The sequence below is a fragment of the Perna viridis genome, chromosome 1 (assembly GCF_037379345.1).
Source record: "Perna viridis isolate PV_CMFRI_1.1 ecotype Kerala chromosome 1, ASM3737934v1, whole genome shotgun sequence".
Lineage (NCBI taxonomy): Eukaryota > Metazoa > Mollusca > Bivalvia > Mytilida > Mytilidae > Perna > Perna viridis.
In genome coordinates, this window is record NC_142445.1 from 49,544,864 (window position 1) to 49,560,818 (window position 15,955).

General features: G+C 32.4%; 1 protein-coding gene across 2 annotated transcripts in view; it reads left to right on the plus strand.

Moving 5' to 3' along the window:
- Positions 1 to 2,380: 2,380 nt before the first annotated feature.
- The window catches only part of LOC148629165 (protein SSUH2 homolog), a 29,168-nt gene continuing 15,593 nt past the window's right edge, over positions 2,381 to 15,955 (plus strand). The window contains exons 1-3 of one of the 2 annotated variants that reach the window (XM_088545477.1): positions 2,381 to 2,564; positions 10,157 to 10,194; positions 14,983 to 15,138. In XM_088545477.1, coding sequence (XP_088401603.1) covers positions 2,554 to 2,564; positions 10,157 to 10,194; positions 14,983 to 15,138 — 205 coding nt within the window. In that variant the 5' untranslated portion in view covers positions 2,381 to 2,553. Of the gene's footprint in view, positions 2,565 to 10,156; positions 10,195 to 12,127; positions 12,145 to 14,982; positions 15,139 to 15,955 lie in introns of those variants that run through there. The other variant, XM_088545483.1, reaches the window with a different exon arrangement.

Here is a 15,955-nt window from a genome sequence, read left to right on the forward strand (position 1 = left end):
CTTGACCAAAAAGTAATTGGATCTATTTGCCACACCACCAAAGTATGGGGGTTATGACTTGATCCAATTAGAAACAATTAACTTGATGATTAACAACATGTATATCTATTATTTAAAACCATTCTTCAGCTGCCTGAGTTTTAATAGGACATCATGACATTGGTCTCATTTGAAATTATTTTTTTCTGAAATATTTTTTTCACAGTTCAAACCTGTATACATGCACATGTAGCTCAAAACTTTTTCATAAGGCTTGATATATTTGCTTAAATTCCTACATACAGGTATACAGAGACTCATTCTCTCAGCCTTTCATTATATGATTTAGTTCTAATTTATTCAAGGTACATAATTAAACATGCCTTTTTTTCTTTAATTTTTAATTTTTAATTCCAATAAAATCAACCCTAAGGAAGTGCAAATTTTTGTATTTTTGGGAATCATATCATTACATGGATCATCTTTAACATCTTGCAAGTTTTAAAGAGGCATATGTATTTTCAATGAAAACAATATGTTTGATACAATGTTATAACTTATCTTTAAACTATCACAAAGGAGAATTTTTTGACAGAGCAAAATGTCCAATTTACATTTTTCCCTAGAATGCTAGTTACAAGCTAAGGGAGATTATTTATGAAAAATTTTATTGAGATATTTACGTATGAACTTAAGTAAAATTATCTTTTTTTAATTTGAAATCTTTAGGAGAGTTCTTTTGTGATGTCATTAGCTAACTGTAATTTGTTTTTGGTTGGCAAAAAATCTTGATAGTGGCATGGGACACATGAGGCAAACTAGCTCTTGTGTGAATGATAAATAACTGAACAATAGCCACATTTAAAAGGCAACTGAATACAAATAAAACTTCATAAAACAGAATGTGGGGTCCTAGATTTTTTTAAATGTGCATACATGTACCTGATCCCCTGTGGCATATGGGAAATTAACTTTAAATCATCATAACTTTTTCATTTTTTAAAGATAATTTAAAAATTCTTTTGGTTCCATCAACTGAAAATATAACTCTTTAACAGTGGAAATAAATTTACAAAAAAAAATATTCAGTGATTATACTATATGAAATATATTTGTATAACTAAGTTTTATGAAAACTAGAAGTTTACATTTGAAAATCAATAACTAATTGATTAAACTTTTTCAAATATATGGATATAAACAGGGACATATAGTTTGTATTATATGTCCCTGATATAATATAAATTCACAGACAAAATATTATTAATTCAATTTACAGGAAATGCTTTACATAACCTACTTCTATGACATAAGAGGTTGGAATTCCGTTCCTCCATACCCCAAGTTAGGATGGCACCAAGTCAGAAAATAGCTTGCCAGACAACCGCTAGCACTGCTGCAGTACGTTCCTAATGTTCCTAGTGGCATCACTAATTAGATTCAAAGGGTAATCAAGGTAACTAAGGTTCTAGCGGAAATCAAAAGAATGTAATCCAGGAACATTTCATTGCAAAGACAAGACATATAAAACTAAGAACACAAAATAACTAAGATAGTACATACAAAGTAACAAAAGTAAATGAGCAACTCGGACTCCAATAAAACTAGGAGCATGGGTAGGGTACGCATCCTCTGCTTTTCTGGCAACGCCCGCCGAGTTGTTCATAAAAAAGTCAAGACGGAAAAGGAAAGGAAAACGATGACACATTGAACAAATCAGTTTTCATGGTGCAGATGGATACACCATAACTATCCACGAGTTCATGATGATGATTACAAAACTTCTGCAGTGATGACTTCAATTTAATAGTAACATAACTCTGCTCCAAAAGCCTACTTGTAAGAAGTATAGCGCAATACAAAAAAGTTTGCGTAGTTACGGCATGCTCTGGCATAACATGAGTTGTGATATGAAAACTCCATACGCAGGTCCTGAAGGGACTTCGCCACAGATGAAAGGAAAGTTGACAATTCGGATGAAAAGTCATCACGTTTGTCGTGGTTTGATCAATAATTTTCTTTTGCCATCGATTTCTAAATGTAGGTCAGGATATGAGGCTGACTGGTCGTACTTACTATTTAAATGTATAATTTATTGATATAACAAACTGCATGTCCTATTATCACCAATTATTCTTCAGTTAGTGTCTTCTCTTAATTCAAATTGATGGGGTAGAATATATGAATAGGTATGCTGCACTGAAAAATATATAAATGGGACAGATTTTTTTGCTAGACAAGTACATGTATACATATGAATGGGGGGTCCAGCTCAAGCGGCACCCCGTACCTAATTTTAATCAAAGTGAAAATAAATCCGTGATAAGATGTAGTCTGTACTCATGAACATTGGGTGAAATACAAACATCATTTTCACACAACTTCTGTTTTTTTTTTTTTTTTTGTAGAAGTAAGCTTAAGTTCATACCAGTACAAAATCCACAGGTATTACACCAAATGCGGATTCCGAGCATTGCCGGGATCGGCCGAAGGTGACGAATATCACTCGGCTTTTCTCGTGATATTCACGAACGAGCAATAACAACACACATTGCACAATCACATCAGCATAGAATGGAGTCTGGGTAAGATGCTTAACAAAATATATAAGTAAAGCGTGCGTTCTTATAACATAGCAGCAAAAATGAATAAAGAACTGGATGTCAGCAACTGTTGTTACTCAGTGAAAAGCTAGATAATCGAAAGCCAATTTGCAGTAAGGCGAGGTCGGTCCTTGGAAAAATTTATACAAATAATTGGCAGTGAAAATACTGAAATATACCGGATACATGTACAGTTCAAACTCTACCCGGGACACTGAGCACTTGCATCCATCACTGACCAAAAACTATAATGTTTCACACTTCTGTTAGTAGTATTGACATATCTGGGTGTGTATAGTGGTTTAACCACCTTCCGGTGTAACTTATTTCGGTGCTATCACAAATTTAGCATTTATGTAACAAACAGTCATCAGTTGATCATAGGTCATCAATGTCAGGTCAAGAAGTCTTCACTCACATATTAAAATCAGCTTATCATTACCCGTGCAGGTTCTGGTGTTAAAAGAATAGGCCTGCAGCAGCGCTAAGCTTGTCGTAAAAGGCGACTAAATAGTGCTCAGAACCCTAGCCGGGGGCTAGGGCGCTCTGCCCACAGAGCAACTGGGATGTGTACCCCAGGTGGTGGAATGGGGTTGTCAGGCTATAATACGGAAAACCTGACCGCAAACCATAGTGGTGCACCGTGTTGGGAAAGATGCCACGTTCCTCGCACGTTAAAGAACCCTACTGTGGTATTCTCCCAGAGTAGGAACCATAGGGCTCCGCCACAGGAGGCTAAATTGCCCAACCCTACCCACCTCTCCCTATTTCCAGTGGCAATCAAAATTTCTCGACCCCATTGTCCTTGCGTCCCAACCCTTTTTCATTTCATCATTTCATGTTCATATTATCATCAATTGCATGTTCATCGTCTGAATATAGCTGAAATATTGCAGCTCGGACGTTAAACCACAACAAACAAACAAACATTTTTTGTGATATTATTCTGAAATCCAACAGTGTGATTTACTCAAATTACTGTGCACCCTAAAAATCCTTGTAAATTTCATTCAAAATTACATTCACAAACTTAAAATATAATTAAATAAACATAACTAATTTATGGTCTTCTATGATGAGGCATTCCTCACCAAAATTAGATCTTTGATAATTAAATGCAAACGTGACCAAGAACTTCTCCGTGCGCTAGGGCTGTAACGATATGATACAATGTATGTGATATCGTGATACAAGGGTGATGATAAGATAAATTTTGACACTTTACACAACAGCATTTTGTGCTTTATATTTTCTTCAATTTGTAATAAAAAAATATTCAGTAGATTTAAAAACGATGAATTTTTATTCTTAAAACCTATTGTAATTTTGATCTTAACAGAGATTAATGGATTTTTCCTCACAAGACATGTCCTACTTTACTATTTGCATAGTAATTTCAACAATGGTTTTGAAAACAAGTTGTATTTTGACCTGTATTGTATTGTATCTTAACTTCAGTCAAATGTATCGTACATAATTACATTACTATGCAAATAGTAAAGTATGATACAGTATCATATCATGACTAAAAGTATCATGATACATGGATATTGCAATGAGTCATTTCATGCTTACTTTTCACCAGAACCAGGCTTAACAGAAACAAGTATGGCGACTGATGACCATTATCATTCATACATTCTTTAAGTATATAGGTCAACATTTACAATCTTATTAATTTTCTTCAACAATCCAGACGGTGTGTATAGAAACAAAACATGTCCATCAATTATTGTTTTTGAATTTTTATCAAAGGCTTAATAGTAGGCAAAAATGCCAATTTATTAATATTTTTAATTCATTTATAAAAATCATAATTGAATTATGAATATAAGTTACACTGTCTTTTAATATGAATATTGATAAATAAATTTATACAATTAATTACTTATGAATATTTATAAATAGGCATTTTTGTTCACTTTGGCATGAATCATAAGCATTTATAATTGCCATATTTATTAATTACTACTATATAAGGTTGAAGTATAAATAATTATAAATATTTATAATTGAATTATGGATGTTAAAAAGTGAATTATAAATATTAATAAATAGGCATTTTTAGCTTGCCATAAGGGACTATATAGTCACTACTAACAAAGTCTATACAACAAATTTAACTGTGCCTCCCCAGTCTTTATACTGGGTAGACTTTTAAAAGCCTATAAGGTTTATTTAACTTATGCATACTGGGGGAAAGAGAAATTATTCAGAATTTTAGTTATTTAAGTTATAAAAATGACCAATTTAAGATGAAAATACAGTGTTAATAAAATCTGGACCTGGAGGTAGACTAAAAAAACTTAAATTAAATCTGGAAACAGATCTGGAATTTATTATATTTCCCAATATTATACATTATTATGTAGTAATAAGTATTTCCCTATTCATATCAATAGAAAACAAAGCATGCAATATATCCTGGTATTTGCACGCAAACTTTCATTCGTATCCGAAAAAATTCGGAGACGTTCCGAATACGTTTTTAAATTTATTGCATTGTTGTTGTCTGCTAAAAAAATGGCTGAAGGGGATATTGACAGGTTGTTATAAAAATGGCAATGACCTCTTTATATGGGTCAACATATTTCCGTGTTGGTGACAGTTATTGTGATTCCATTTTTCTTTCAAATAATACAAACAAAATATGCATTCCTTTCAATTTTAATACAATTTATCAAACATTCATAAATTCATATTGCACTAGTTCATATATTTATTATGCATCATATTTGAACTAGTGCAATAAAACACATACAATGTTGTTAAATGCATTATATCCAACAAATTAGTATAATGTTCACTGAAATATTTATTACTATATAATAAAAGGGTTATTGCATGAATACTGGTGAATATTGTCCCTTGCAGAATATTCACCAGTATTCATGCAATAACCCTATAATATAATGAGCAACATTTTTATACTTTATAATCAAATAACATGTTTTTAAGGCAAGAAAAATACTTAAAATCATTTAGGAAATATTTCTTATTTCAGCAAACTTGATATGGTTTTGTAATTCATGTGTACCTTAAATCTACCAGTTCTCTGTGAGAGAGAGTGTTACATTTGACCCTTATCTGCCAGGCAAATTGGTATTATCTCTTCGGCAAATTTCCAATATAGCTAATTTAAAATAAGGTTAATAATTGTTAACTTATTGCTAATAAGCAATGAATGGTCTTGTGTTAAAATAAATTTCACACAACATTCATGTCATTGTGATTTTGGATTAAATCTTAGATTTTGGAACTAATTTTAATTTTAATTTTCTGTCTATTTTTAAGCATTAATTAAAAAATTATGGATGACAGTGAAAAAAAAATGTGCTGATAGTTTTGAAATTCTGTACAATATTTTAACAACAGTATATTATAGACAATTTTAAGAGACCGCAATAACATCCAACTGATGAAATCTGGACTTGAAATTCCAGGTCTGGGTCTGGATTTTATAAACACCCTGCTGTCAAACTACTTAACCAAATTTTAAGAAACTTAGTATATAGCAAGAACATCATATGTAGTTTTGCTTATAACCAAGAATTTTTTTATCCCTTAATTTTTTTAGGAGTTATGCTCTTTGAACTTAGAAATTTGCCAAAAATCCTCATAAATTACCTTGTCAGCGCAACTCCTCTGAAACAATTGAACAAAATTTTACAAAATGTGGTATTGTATATAGCAAGAACATCATATGTAGTTGTGCATATTACCAGAAAACTTTGATGCCCCCATTTTTGTAAGCGTTATGACCCTGTGAACATAGAAATTTGTCAAAAAACCTCATAAATTACCTTGTCAGCGTGACTCCTCTTTAACTATTGAACCAAGTTTTACAAAACGTGGTATGTACATGTAGCAAGAACATCATACAAAATGTATGTAACTGTGCATTATAACCAGGAAATTTTTATCCCCTAATTTTTATGGAGTTATGCCCTTTGAAAGAGTAATCAAGGAAACCACGGTTATAGCGGTAATCAAAAGAATGTAATCCAGGGAGAAAGACCAGACATGGAAAACAGACATACACAACAGAGAACATAAAGTAACTAAAATCATACATACAAAGTAACAAAAGCAAATGAGCAACTCAGACTCCACTAAAAACTGGGAGCATGGACCAGGTGCACCGGTAGGGTAAGCAACTTTGTGTGCCCTTTTAACTTAGAAATTTGTCAAAAATCCTTATAGTTGTTTGGCTTGTCAGTTCAGATTCTCAAATACTACCGAACCATTCAGTGCAACTTATTATCTGCAGCTAACTGAATTAATGAAGTTGTTCTGTGGACATGGTGGATATTGCAAGTGGAACCAGTTTGAGGGACAGGGAGGGGGGGACATATGTTTTTGCAGACAATAACAAACTTTATTTTTATCTATTAATTGGTAGTTAATTCATATGTTTTATTGAAGATTGACACAATGATTAACAGCTTATTGGAGTATAGTTTTTGAAATTGAAAAATTTGATACTTCTTTCAAAGACATACATGTAGGTAAAGTACATTTATTTATAATAGCTATTGCCATTCAGCAGATTTTTATCTTTTATTTGATATATATTTCATTTCAATAGATGCAATAGTTTACATGAACACTGAATGACTAATCAACTTTTATGAACCTTTAAGAAATTTTTATAAAAGGACCTAATTTTGAAATGGAAATAATTTACATTCCTCCTATTTCAAATAAATGAAGAATACGTGTGTATATGTTGCCATTCTTCAGTTTTTTATCTTTTATTTGGTACGTGTTGTACATCATTAATCAAAATCCATCCAGTGGTTTTTACAAACACCTTTGGCAAAGTTACCTTATTTTCAACAGAGAAATTTGAGAAAATTGGGTAATAAACATTCAAATAACAATGGCAGTGTTCTATATAGATTATTACAAGTGAATTATTCCTCTAGTTGTGCACAGTCTTTGAAATTGGGACCAGCACACCAGCCTATGCTAGTAAAAATAGCAGCTTGCTTGCAGAAATTTTGCTTCCAAGCCAAAGTATCCTATATGTATATAAAATTCTTTTCAGATTAAAGGTAGTGGCTTGTTGTCTGAAATTTAGACTCTTTCTGGGTTAACTCAGGATATATATATCAGTGTTAGAAACTAAATTTTTTGTCAACATAGACCCATCATAATTAGCTCACCTGGCCAAACTACTTGTTTGAAAGCCATGTTGGAGTTATTGCCCCTTTTCAACAATTTTTGCTATTTTTAATGTTATTTCTTTCAAAAATCTTCTCCTCTGACACTGCTTGACCAATTGAAACCAAATTTGCTATGAATATTCCTTGGGGTATACTGCATAGAACTGATGTGCAGATTTTTGATTTGTCGAAAAACATGGCGGCCGTTACTAAAAATAGAACATAGGGGTCAGACAGTAGTTTTTTACATATATCTCTTAAACCGTTAGGTTTAGCTGAATTCTAACTGGGTGAAAAGTGTTCAGCATGATGAGATCTATCTGCGGTCAAATTTTCATTTTAATCTATGAAGCCATGTTGGAGTTATTGCCCTTTTTCAACAATTTGTGCTATTTTTAATGTTATTTCTTTCAAACATTTTCTGTTCTGACACTACTTGACCAGTTGAAACCAAACTTGGTATGATAGTTTCTTGGGGTGTACTGCATAGAACTGTTGTGGGGATTTTTGATTCGTCGAAAAAAACATGGCTGCCCTTACTAAAAATAAAACATAGGGGTCAGACAGTAGTTTTTCACATATATCTCCAAAACCATTAGGTTTATCCAAATTCTTTCAATTGCTGAAATGATCCATATTATTAGGACTACAAAAGTCTTCAGATCTCACTAACCACTTCCGGGTCAAATGGCCACCCCCCTATGTAGTACCAAAAACACACTGAACCTATACATATGCATTGTAAGTGCATTATTGATGTGTATTAGGATTAAAAGTAGTCAAAATAAAGCTGAACTTTACTGTACTTTAAAATCATATATGTAATTAACTACAAAAGTGTATGAATAGCGTTTACATGTATGAGTAATTTGCCTCCATGCTGTCAGTTAACAGAACAGGTAAAAATGTGGATTTTCAGTATTATTTATTCAAGTAAATTTTGTGAAGAATTTCTACAATCATCGTACCATTAGCATAATGATTTTGGAAGCCTTATTTGCAAGGGTATGCAACTTTAAGATGTCATTTGTCATGGGAATTCACTGTGAAACTTTGAAAATTACTTTTAAACATGTAAAGTAATGGAAAACGTTAGAAGTTGTTAGTGAGACCTCAGACTCCTTGTAAGAGTTATTGCCCTTGAAAGGGGAAAAATGACTTTTTTTTTTAAATAGTTTTCAGTCAATATCTTGAAAACTATGATAGATTAAAAGAAACTTTCTATTGTTGAAAAGATCTTGTAATAGTCCTACCAAAGACTTGAGTCAAAATTGTTGGACAACTTCTTGTTTAATTTATTGCCCTTGAAAGGCAAAATTCAACTTGGTGAGCGATTCAGGCTCCTGGGAGCCTCTTGTTTTACATAGACTCAGTTTTTTATATTTTTTTTATGACCTTAATAAAATTGTGGTCTTATAAAGGTATGATGCTGCATTGTCATCATCCTTCTCATGGTCTGTAGACATTTAGTTTCTGTATGATAACTTGAATACATGTATTAGTTGGTTTAACTATTTAAAATTTTACAAGGTTGGAATCCAAACCACAAAAGGAAGTTGTTGATTTTGGGAGTAAAGGCCCCAATTGTTTTTGATGTTGATGTTAAAACAATTATTTGTTTGACTTATTTGTTTAATTATAAAACTCCAGGTAAAAGAATATGGATGTTTCTGATATTATTCCACAATATTATATACCATGGGTAAAAATTAAGAAGTACAAGCTGGTAGCCCAGACCATATTTTTGTTTAATATTTTCTACATGTTCAACTAAGTTTTACCCTAAAGTTTGGTAGCCCAGCACAAAATTTAGTAGCCATGGTCTACTGGGCGACTGCTTATTTTTATCCCTGTAATACTACTTAGTCATACTGGTGGTAATAAAGTCTGGTATTGATTTGAAATGTTTAGGAATAAAGGTCCAAAAAAGGACCAGAAACAAGCATTTTCCAGAAGTCCACAATAAGTTTGCTGTAAGTAAATGGACTTCTCAAAAATTTTACAAGAAGGTATCATACTGCCATAGGAAGGCTGGATTTTTTTAGATTGTGACTCAACCAATATTATGAATTAGGGGCCAGAAACAAGCATTTCCTGATGCCTATATGATAACTCTAATGGAATGGATCTTTTTGAAATAGTATCACAAAGTGCCTTTCCTCAGAAGAAGGTTTTGATTGGCTTTTGTTGGCCTGAACGGATCACTTTGATTCTGGTATTATTATCCTCCGTCAAATATCACAATCAAAATTCAAAGCTGTTTTAATCGTAAATTGTTTGTCCATTGTTGTCTCAGCAGTTGAGGATTCTACCTCTGTTGTCATATCAAACTGTGCCATGGGAAGCATGTTAATTTTCATTTTTTTTGTTACTTATAAGTTAAACTTAATATGATTTCTATTTCAGAGTAAATCCATCAGATATACAGATTGATGCAGGGGGAGGTAAGTACAATTTGATGTGTATGATTACTTATGTGTAGATAACACTAGTACATACAATCATAGGCATTATGAGTAGTAGTTAAATTTCTTGTGCATTGTAGGACCTCTGTTGGTTAAGTTGTCTACAATGAAGAGGTACGACCATTACAGATTTGGAGAGATTACAAGTTTAAACTCATGTAGGAAACAAATTTAGCATCTTCCGGTAGTTGCTTAGCTATGTTCATAATGGGAAAAAATGATGTCTTTAATTTTTCTGAAACATCATTTTCTGGTTTAGAATATTTGTGTTCTATTTTGGTGGGTCATCCGATTCTTGAATCTTTGCATGTACATGTACTACTAACATACAATAGAGGAAAAAAATAAGATTGGCTAGCAGTTGATGTTTAATTCGAAACACAAAAGTATGTGACAATTTTTTGTATTTGGTAATTGGTTTCATAAAATTTTGCATGCATTAAAACATATATATTGTCTCTCATCATAAATATTTATCTACATGTAGTACTCTTAGTTACATGTAGCTCTAATTTTAATGGGACTGAAAACAAATGCTGTCCGACTGGTTGTCCATTGACACTTGGTTTTCTTATAATGACTAGAGTGTTACTGGAGATTGATACAATTAACAGCAAGGTTCATGTCCACTAAAGAAAGGTGGATATTGATATTGGGGATTATGGCCCAATCAGATTTAGAGAAAGGGGCTAAAAATTGGGCCAAAAAAGAAGAATTCAACTATACATGTATAGTGAAGTGCAGATGTATGAACACCTGTTATATTATACCACAATGTTTTATACCACAAGGGACAGACTGAGATCAGTTTTGGTTAAGTACCTGAACTGTTTGGGAATAAGGGGCTGAATAGGCAAAAAAAAAAACCCAAAACAAAAACAACAAACAATTAGTAAAATAATAGGAAAGGTGAATCTTATCTCTGTTCAGTTATTCTATGAAGTTCCATCTTTCATGTCACAAAAGGAAGGGTTTGATTGTTACAATGTATTTGTGGTAATAACCCTTATTGTTAAGGAACAGATGTTAAAACAGGATCAGAAGCATACTAGTATAATTTATACATTATAATGTATGTATGGATCTTCTCTATGATATTGTACCACATGGTTTCATATCTTTTAAGGGACTGATTTTAATGTTTTGATTCTTTCAAGTGGTACAAATTTAGGCCAATCAAAACATTTTAAGCTATTAACGGTATCTGTGATGGTAAAGAAAAAAGAACAAGAAAATTTATTATACTGGTATATACATGTACTTGTACTTGCCAAAAAGTCAGATTATTGAGAGTAAATTTTGAACTGAAGGGAAAGGTATCATACAGGTGGGATCTAGGTTATTTGCTAACAAATTCCAGCCTAACATGAAAGTGACAGCTGCAGTGGGAAGCCAGAATAATCATATGACATGAAACATACATTTTTTTCTTTGGCCTTAAATTGATTTTAGCCTGTAACTACTGAACTACATGTACAGGATTAAATTTTGTCTAATACCCCATTGTGTGGACAGATACCGGATCACTTAAGCTAAAGCATAGTTATCATAAAATATTTTTTACATATCCTTTAACGTTTGATGCATTTAATTCAGGTAGTTTGGAGTTACTAGAATCTTGTCCATTAAGATACTTGTACCTTTAAGTAGCTTGAAGGTGCATTATTTACGCCAGACTTAACATGCCTTAGAAACCAAAGTTCTGTATTCAGCAATCCTGTCTTAGAAAAAACTATGACTAAATCATCCCTTTGAAGTGGATTCTTTGTAAAACTAACTTGTACATGTGTATATAAAAAGGCCATCTGTATTATGTGACCACGATTTTGCTCTCACTTTAAAGGTGATTCAAGTGAATTTGTACCAGTTCTATAGATCTGTCATAAAAATGAAATTGCTTTTGTGTATTTAGAATTATTACGAAACAAGGTAAGAAGCACCCATTTTTGCTATAGAATCTTTATACAACTGCAACAAAAATTGATTTCATATTATGGTATTATGCTGTTGTTTTTGATAGACATTTTGCGCCCAGACAATAACTTGAATATATATAAATAGATCTTTGTGAAATTATACCATAAGGGGCCATATATGTGTTACAAATGAAAGGCTTGCATTGATTTTAGGGTGACTCTGACAGTTGGGAATTAGGGGCCAAAAACCAGAAGCTAACATTTGTATTGTCTTGACTATCAGTGAATGTATCCCATTCAAATTGTGCCACAAGGTGCCATATCAGAAAAATGAATGCTGGAATTAATTTCAGCTGTAAATAGTAGAGTACCATTTATGAATAAGGGAAAAAAAAGGTGCCAGCTCGATTCTGGTCAAATTTATGTCCTTTGTCAAACACAAAAATTGCAATCAAAGAAGCTTAGAGCTATACCGGGGTATATAACTGGAATAGGGTGTCACTACTTGGCCCAACTAGAGTTTGACCTCTGCAGTCATATCAAGCTACACCCTGCACAACATTTCAAATTAGTTTATGAAGCTACTAAATGTTAATCCTTGCTTCAAATTTTTTTTTACTAGTCTAGCCTTTGTATTTATTGCTTTTAAAAAGAACAAAAGTTTAAAACTAAAATAGTTTACAAATGTCCTGAAAGACTAGCTACTTGAAGTTGCCATTTTTCATCATGAAGATATTTGCTTTTAAATAACTTGTAATAGCAAAAAGTTGGCATGTTTTTTGTTTGTTTGTTTTGTTTTGTTTTGTCAAGTTCCTTAATAGTGTAAATGTATTCAGTATGATAAAGTGATTTGAGTAAACAGTAACTTACAAATGAAGGAGGCTTTGAATCAAATCAGGCCTGGATGCCACTGAAATTAAACATTCTTTGGTTTGAAATAAGCTTCCATGGTATCTCCAATCATAGGATGCCACTAAAATTTATAAAAAATGTTAGATTTAGTCATTTTAAAAGTTATATGTCACTGGGTACTGTAGCAAAAAATACTTGGTAGGGAATATTTTTCAACAGAACTCAACTAATTTTATTACCTTTTTTAACTTAATACAACTAATATTTGAATTTTTATCATATAATAAAATGGAATTTCTGAAAGATTGTAAGTGCTGGCAAAATTAAAAAAAATAATGAATCATGTTAAAAAAACACATGAATTTGACAATGTGGGCACATAGTTAATGGTCTGTTGAAGAGGAATCAAGAGCTTGTTGGTATAAGAAGTGTCAATGGATGCCAAAAAGCAAGAGAATGACAGAGGGAAAACAAGTTATCTCCTTATGATGATGATTACAACGCATTTCATATAATTAATACCTTGAATTACTGACACTTAAAAAAGAAATGAATGCCATTTCTGCATTTTAGGTAACATTTTGAATAAGATAATATGGTTTTAAATGAGTGTGTAGTGAAGATATGGGATATCTTCCTCAAGTGTGAGAAATTTTTACGGAGTGGAGCGTAGTGGAAATGAGGGAAAGATGTAGAATTTCGAGTGGAAGATATCCCAGACCTTCACTTTACATTAGTACAAGAACTACCGGTAATTTATTTAATTTACAAATATCACTATCAAAAATACCACTGAATGATTGATGTTGCAAAGTGGAGCATATTAATGCGCCAGCAGTAAAATTTGTGCTTCTTAAAAATATCTTAAAATGCAATCATTAGTAAAGTTAATTACTGCATAGTTGCTAAGACTTATAAAATTGAGACAATTACAAGAAATCTTTTGGTGATTTTTCTAAAGTGTGGTACTCCAATGCACTGTATTTTTGAGTTACTTTTTAAAACAGCTTTTGATTGGCTGGCTTTGCCAGTGAAGACAGGATCACATGCCCCTGGGCTGTCTTTACCAGAAATCAATAGAAAATGAATGTGTGTTTTCCCCACCATGATTCACCCACTGCCTGATTCTTACAGAGAATAGCACTTCAGTTATTTAAAAACTTTTCAATAATTTCGACTTACCTTAGTTTTTCTTTATTCACATGATTCTCAAGTGAAGCAGTACGTAACACAATGGTCAAGATGCTCTCACACAAATGTGTGTATTATCATTAAAATGATATTAGCCTTTAAATTTCTCATCATGTAACTTGTTCTTGAAATTTCTTTCACATCCTTAGAGAGCATGCCCTCACTTACTCCTACAAAAATCACTTACTATAATGGCTTAGAAGCTTGAAATCTAACTATAAAGAATTTATATTTGCTGCCAAATTAGAATGTGTCACCTATTTATTCATAACACCTTTATGAGAATTTAAGATATTGTCTAATATTTAGTTATTATAACAGCAAATAGCTTGATTCACCTGTTTGATACCTTTTAAATTGAGAGATTTACATTATATGAAAAGTGGTATTTGATCACATCCCCACATGACTTTGATATGACAATTATTAATAATTTGAACAGTTAACTTTCCAGTGGGGTGATCTAAAGCATGCAGTCACCCATGTGAAACACATGCCAAGTTTATTGATTTCTCAGGTTGTTAGATAGTAAATGAATTCTGCAGTGCCTGATCACTAATCCTCAATCAATTTCTGGAATGTTTTTTTGTTTGTTTGACTTGATAAAAAGTAGGCGAGTTAAGAAAACGTGACATTCATTAGTCCAAGTGGATGATATTTAATGATGTATATAGTGATATTGTGAAATAACAAACGGCTATTGCCATTGGTCTTTAGGAAATATTAGCATATATTTATACATACATCTAAATGATATTAAGTGTATAGTATATACAGAATATGTCTATAGTGTTACCTCTTCATTCAGCCCCTCCACCAAAGGTTGACGTGCCTAAGTATGAGGGAGAGATGCCAGATAATGATGTGGATGATGATCCTAATGCTCAGCCACCAGTGCCAACGGCCCCTGCCCTTCAAAACATGGATGCCATTCAGGGGTACAATAATGTTGGTTTCTCTGGAGGTAAGATGTATAACTTAGCATTATATCCCCACTCTGAGTCTATCCTTTGAATGAGCCACATCAAATTGAGATTTATTGATTATCATGCAATGAATTTACCTGTTTTTTCCTGTTGGTCTTTCCACTTATGGTCACTATTGCATGACACAATAATAATTTTTTATATTTTAATGATAATTTTATTTCAGATAAATAAGAATAAACATTTTCTGTGGGCTAAGTACCTGTACTGCTCATGCCCGTGCATGCAACTATTTGCCATTCATGGTGAAACTTTATCATGGGTAAAAATTAGAAAATACAAACTGTAGCCTAAACCATATTTGTGTTTAATATTTTCTATATGTTCAACTAAATTTTACCCATAAGTTTGTTAGTCCCGCCCAAAATCTAGTAGCCATTGGCTACTGGGTGACTGCTTATTTTTATCCCTGCCTATACTTATCAAAATGATATGCTGTGGTCACTTATAGGCAATACCTACTCCATATTTCTCAAAGAATGCGTCATGTTTTTATGCAAAAAGGTTTTGTAAATAGATCCATTTGAGGAACTGTAAATTCAAAAACTATTGCAAGATGCGATTGGCTTTTAATCCAGACAAGGGACAAAATTTGAAAAATCAATGCTACCATTAACTTTTGGATTAAGTGTGTTGTACAAGAAGTCTTTCGTGTGGCTTCTATGGTTCCATTAAATCTCGAATTACAACAAAATGTCAAACGGTTTGTATTAAACTCCATGAATATGCAAACCATATTTTGGCAGACAATCCTAAGTGTACCAATGAATAGTTTTACCTACCTACAGTTTTTGT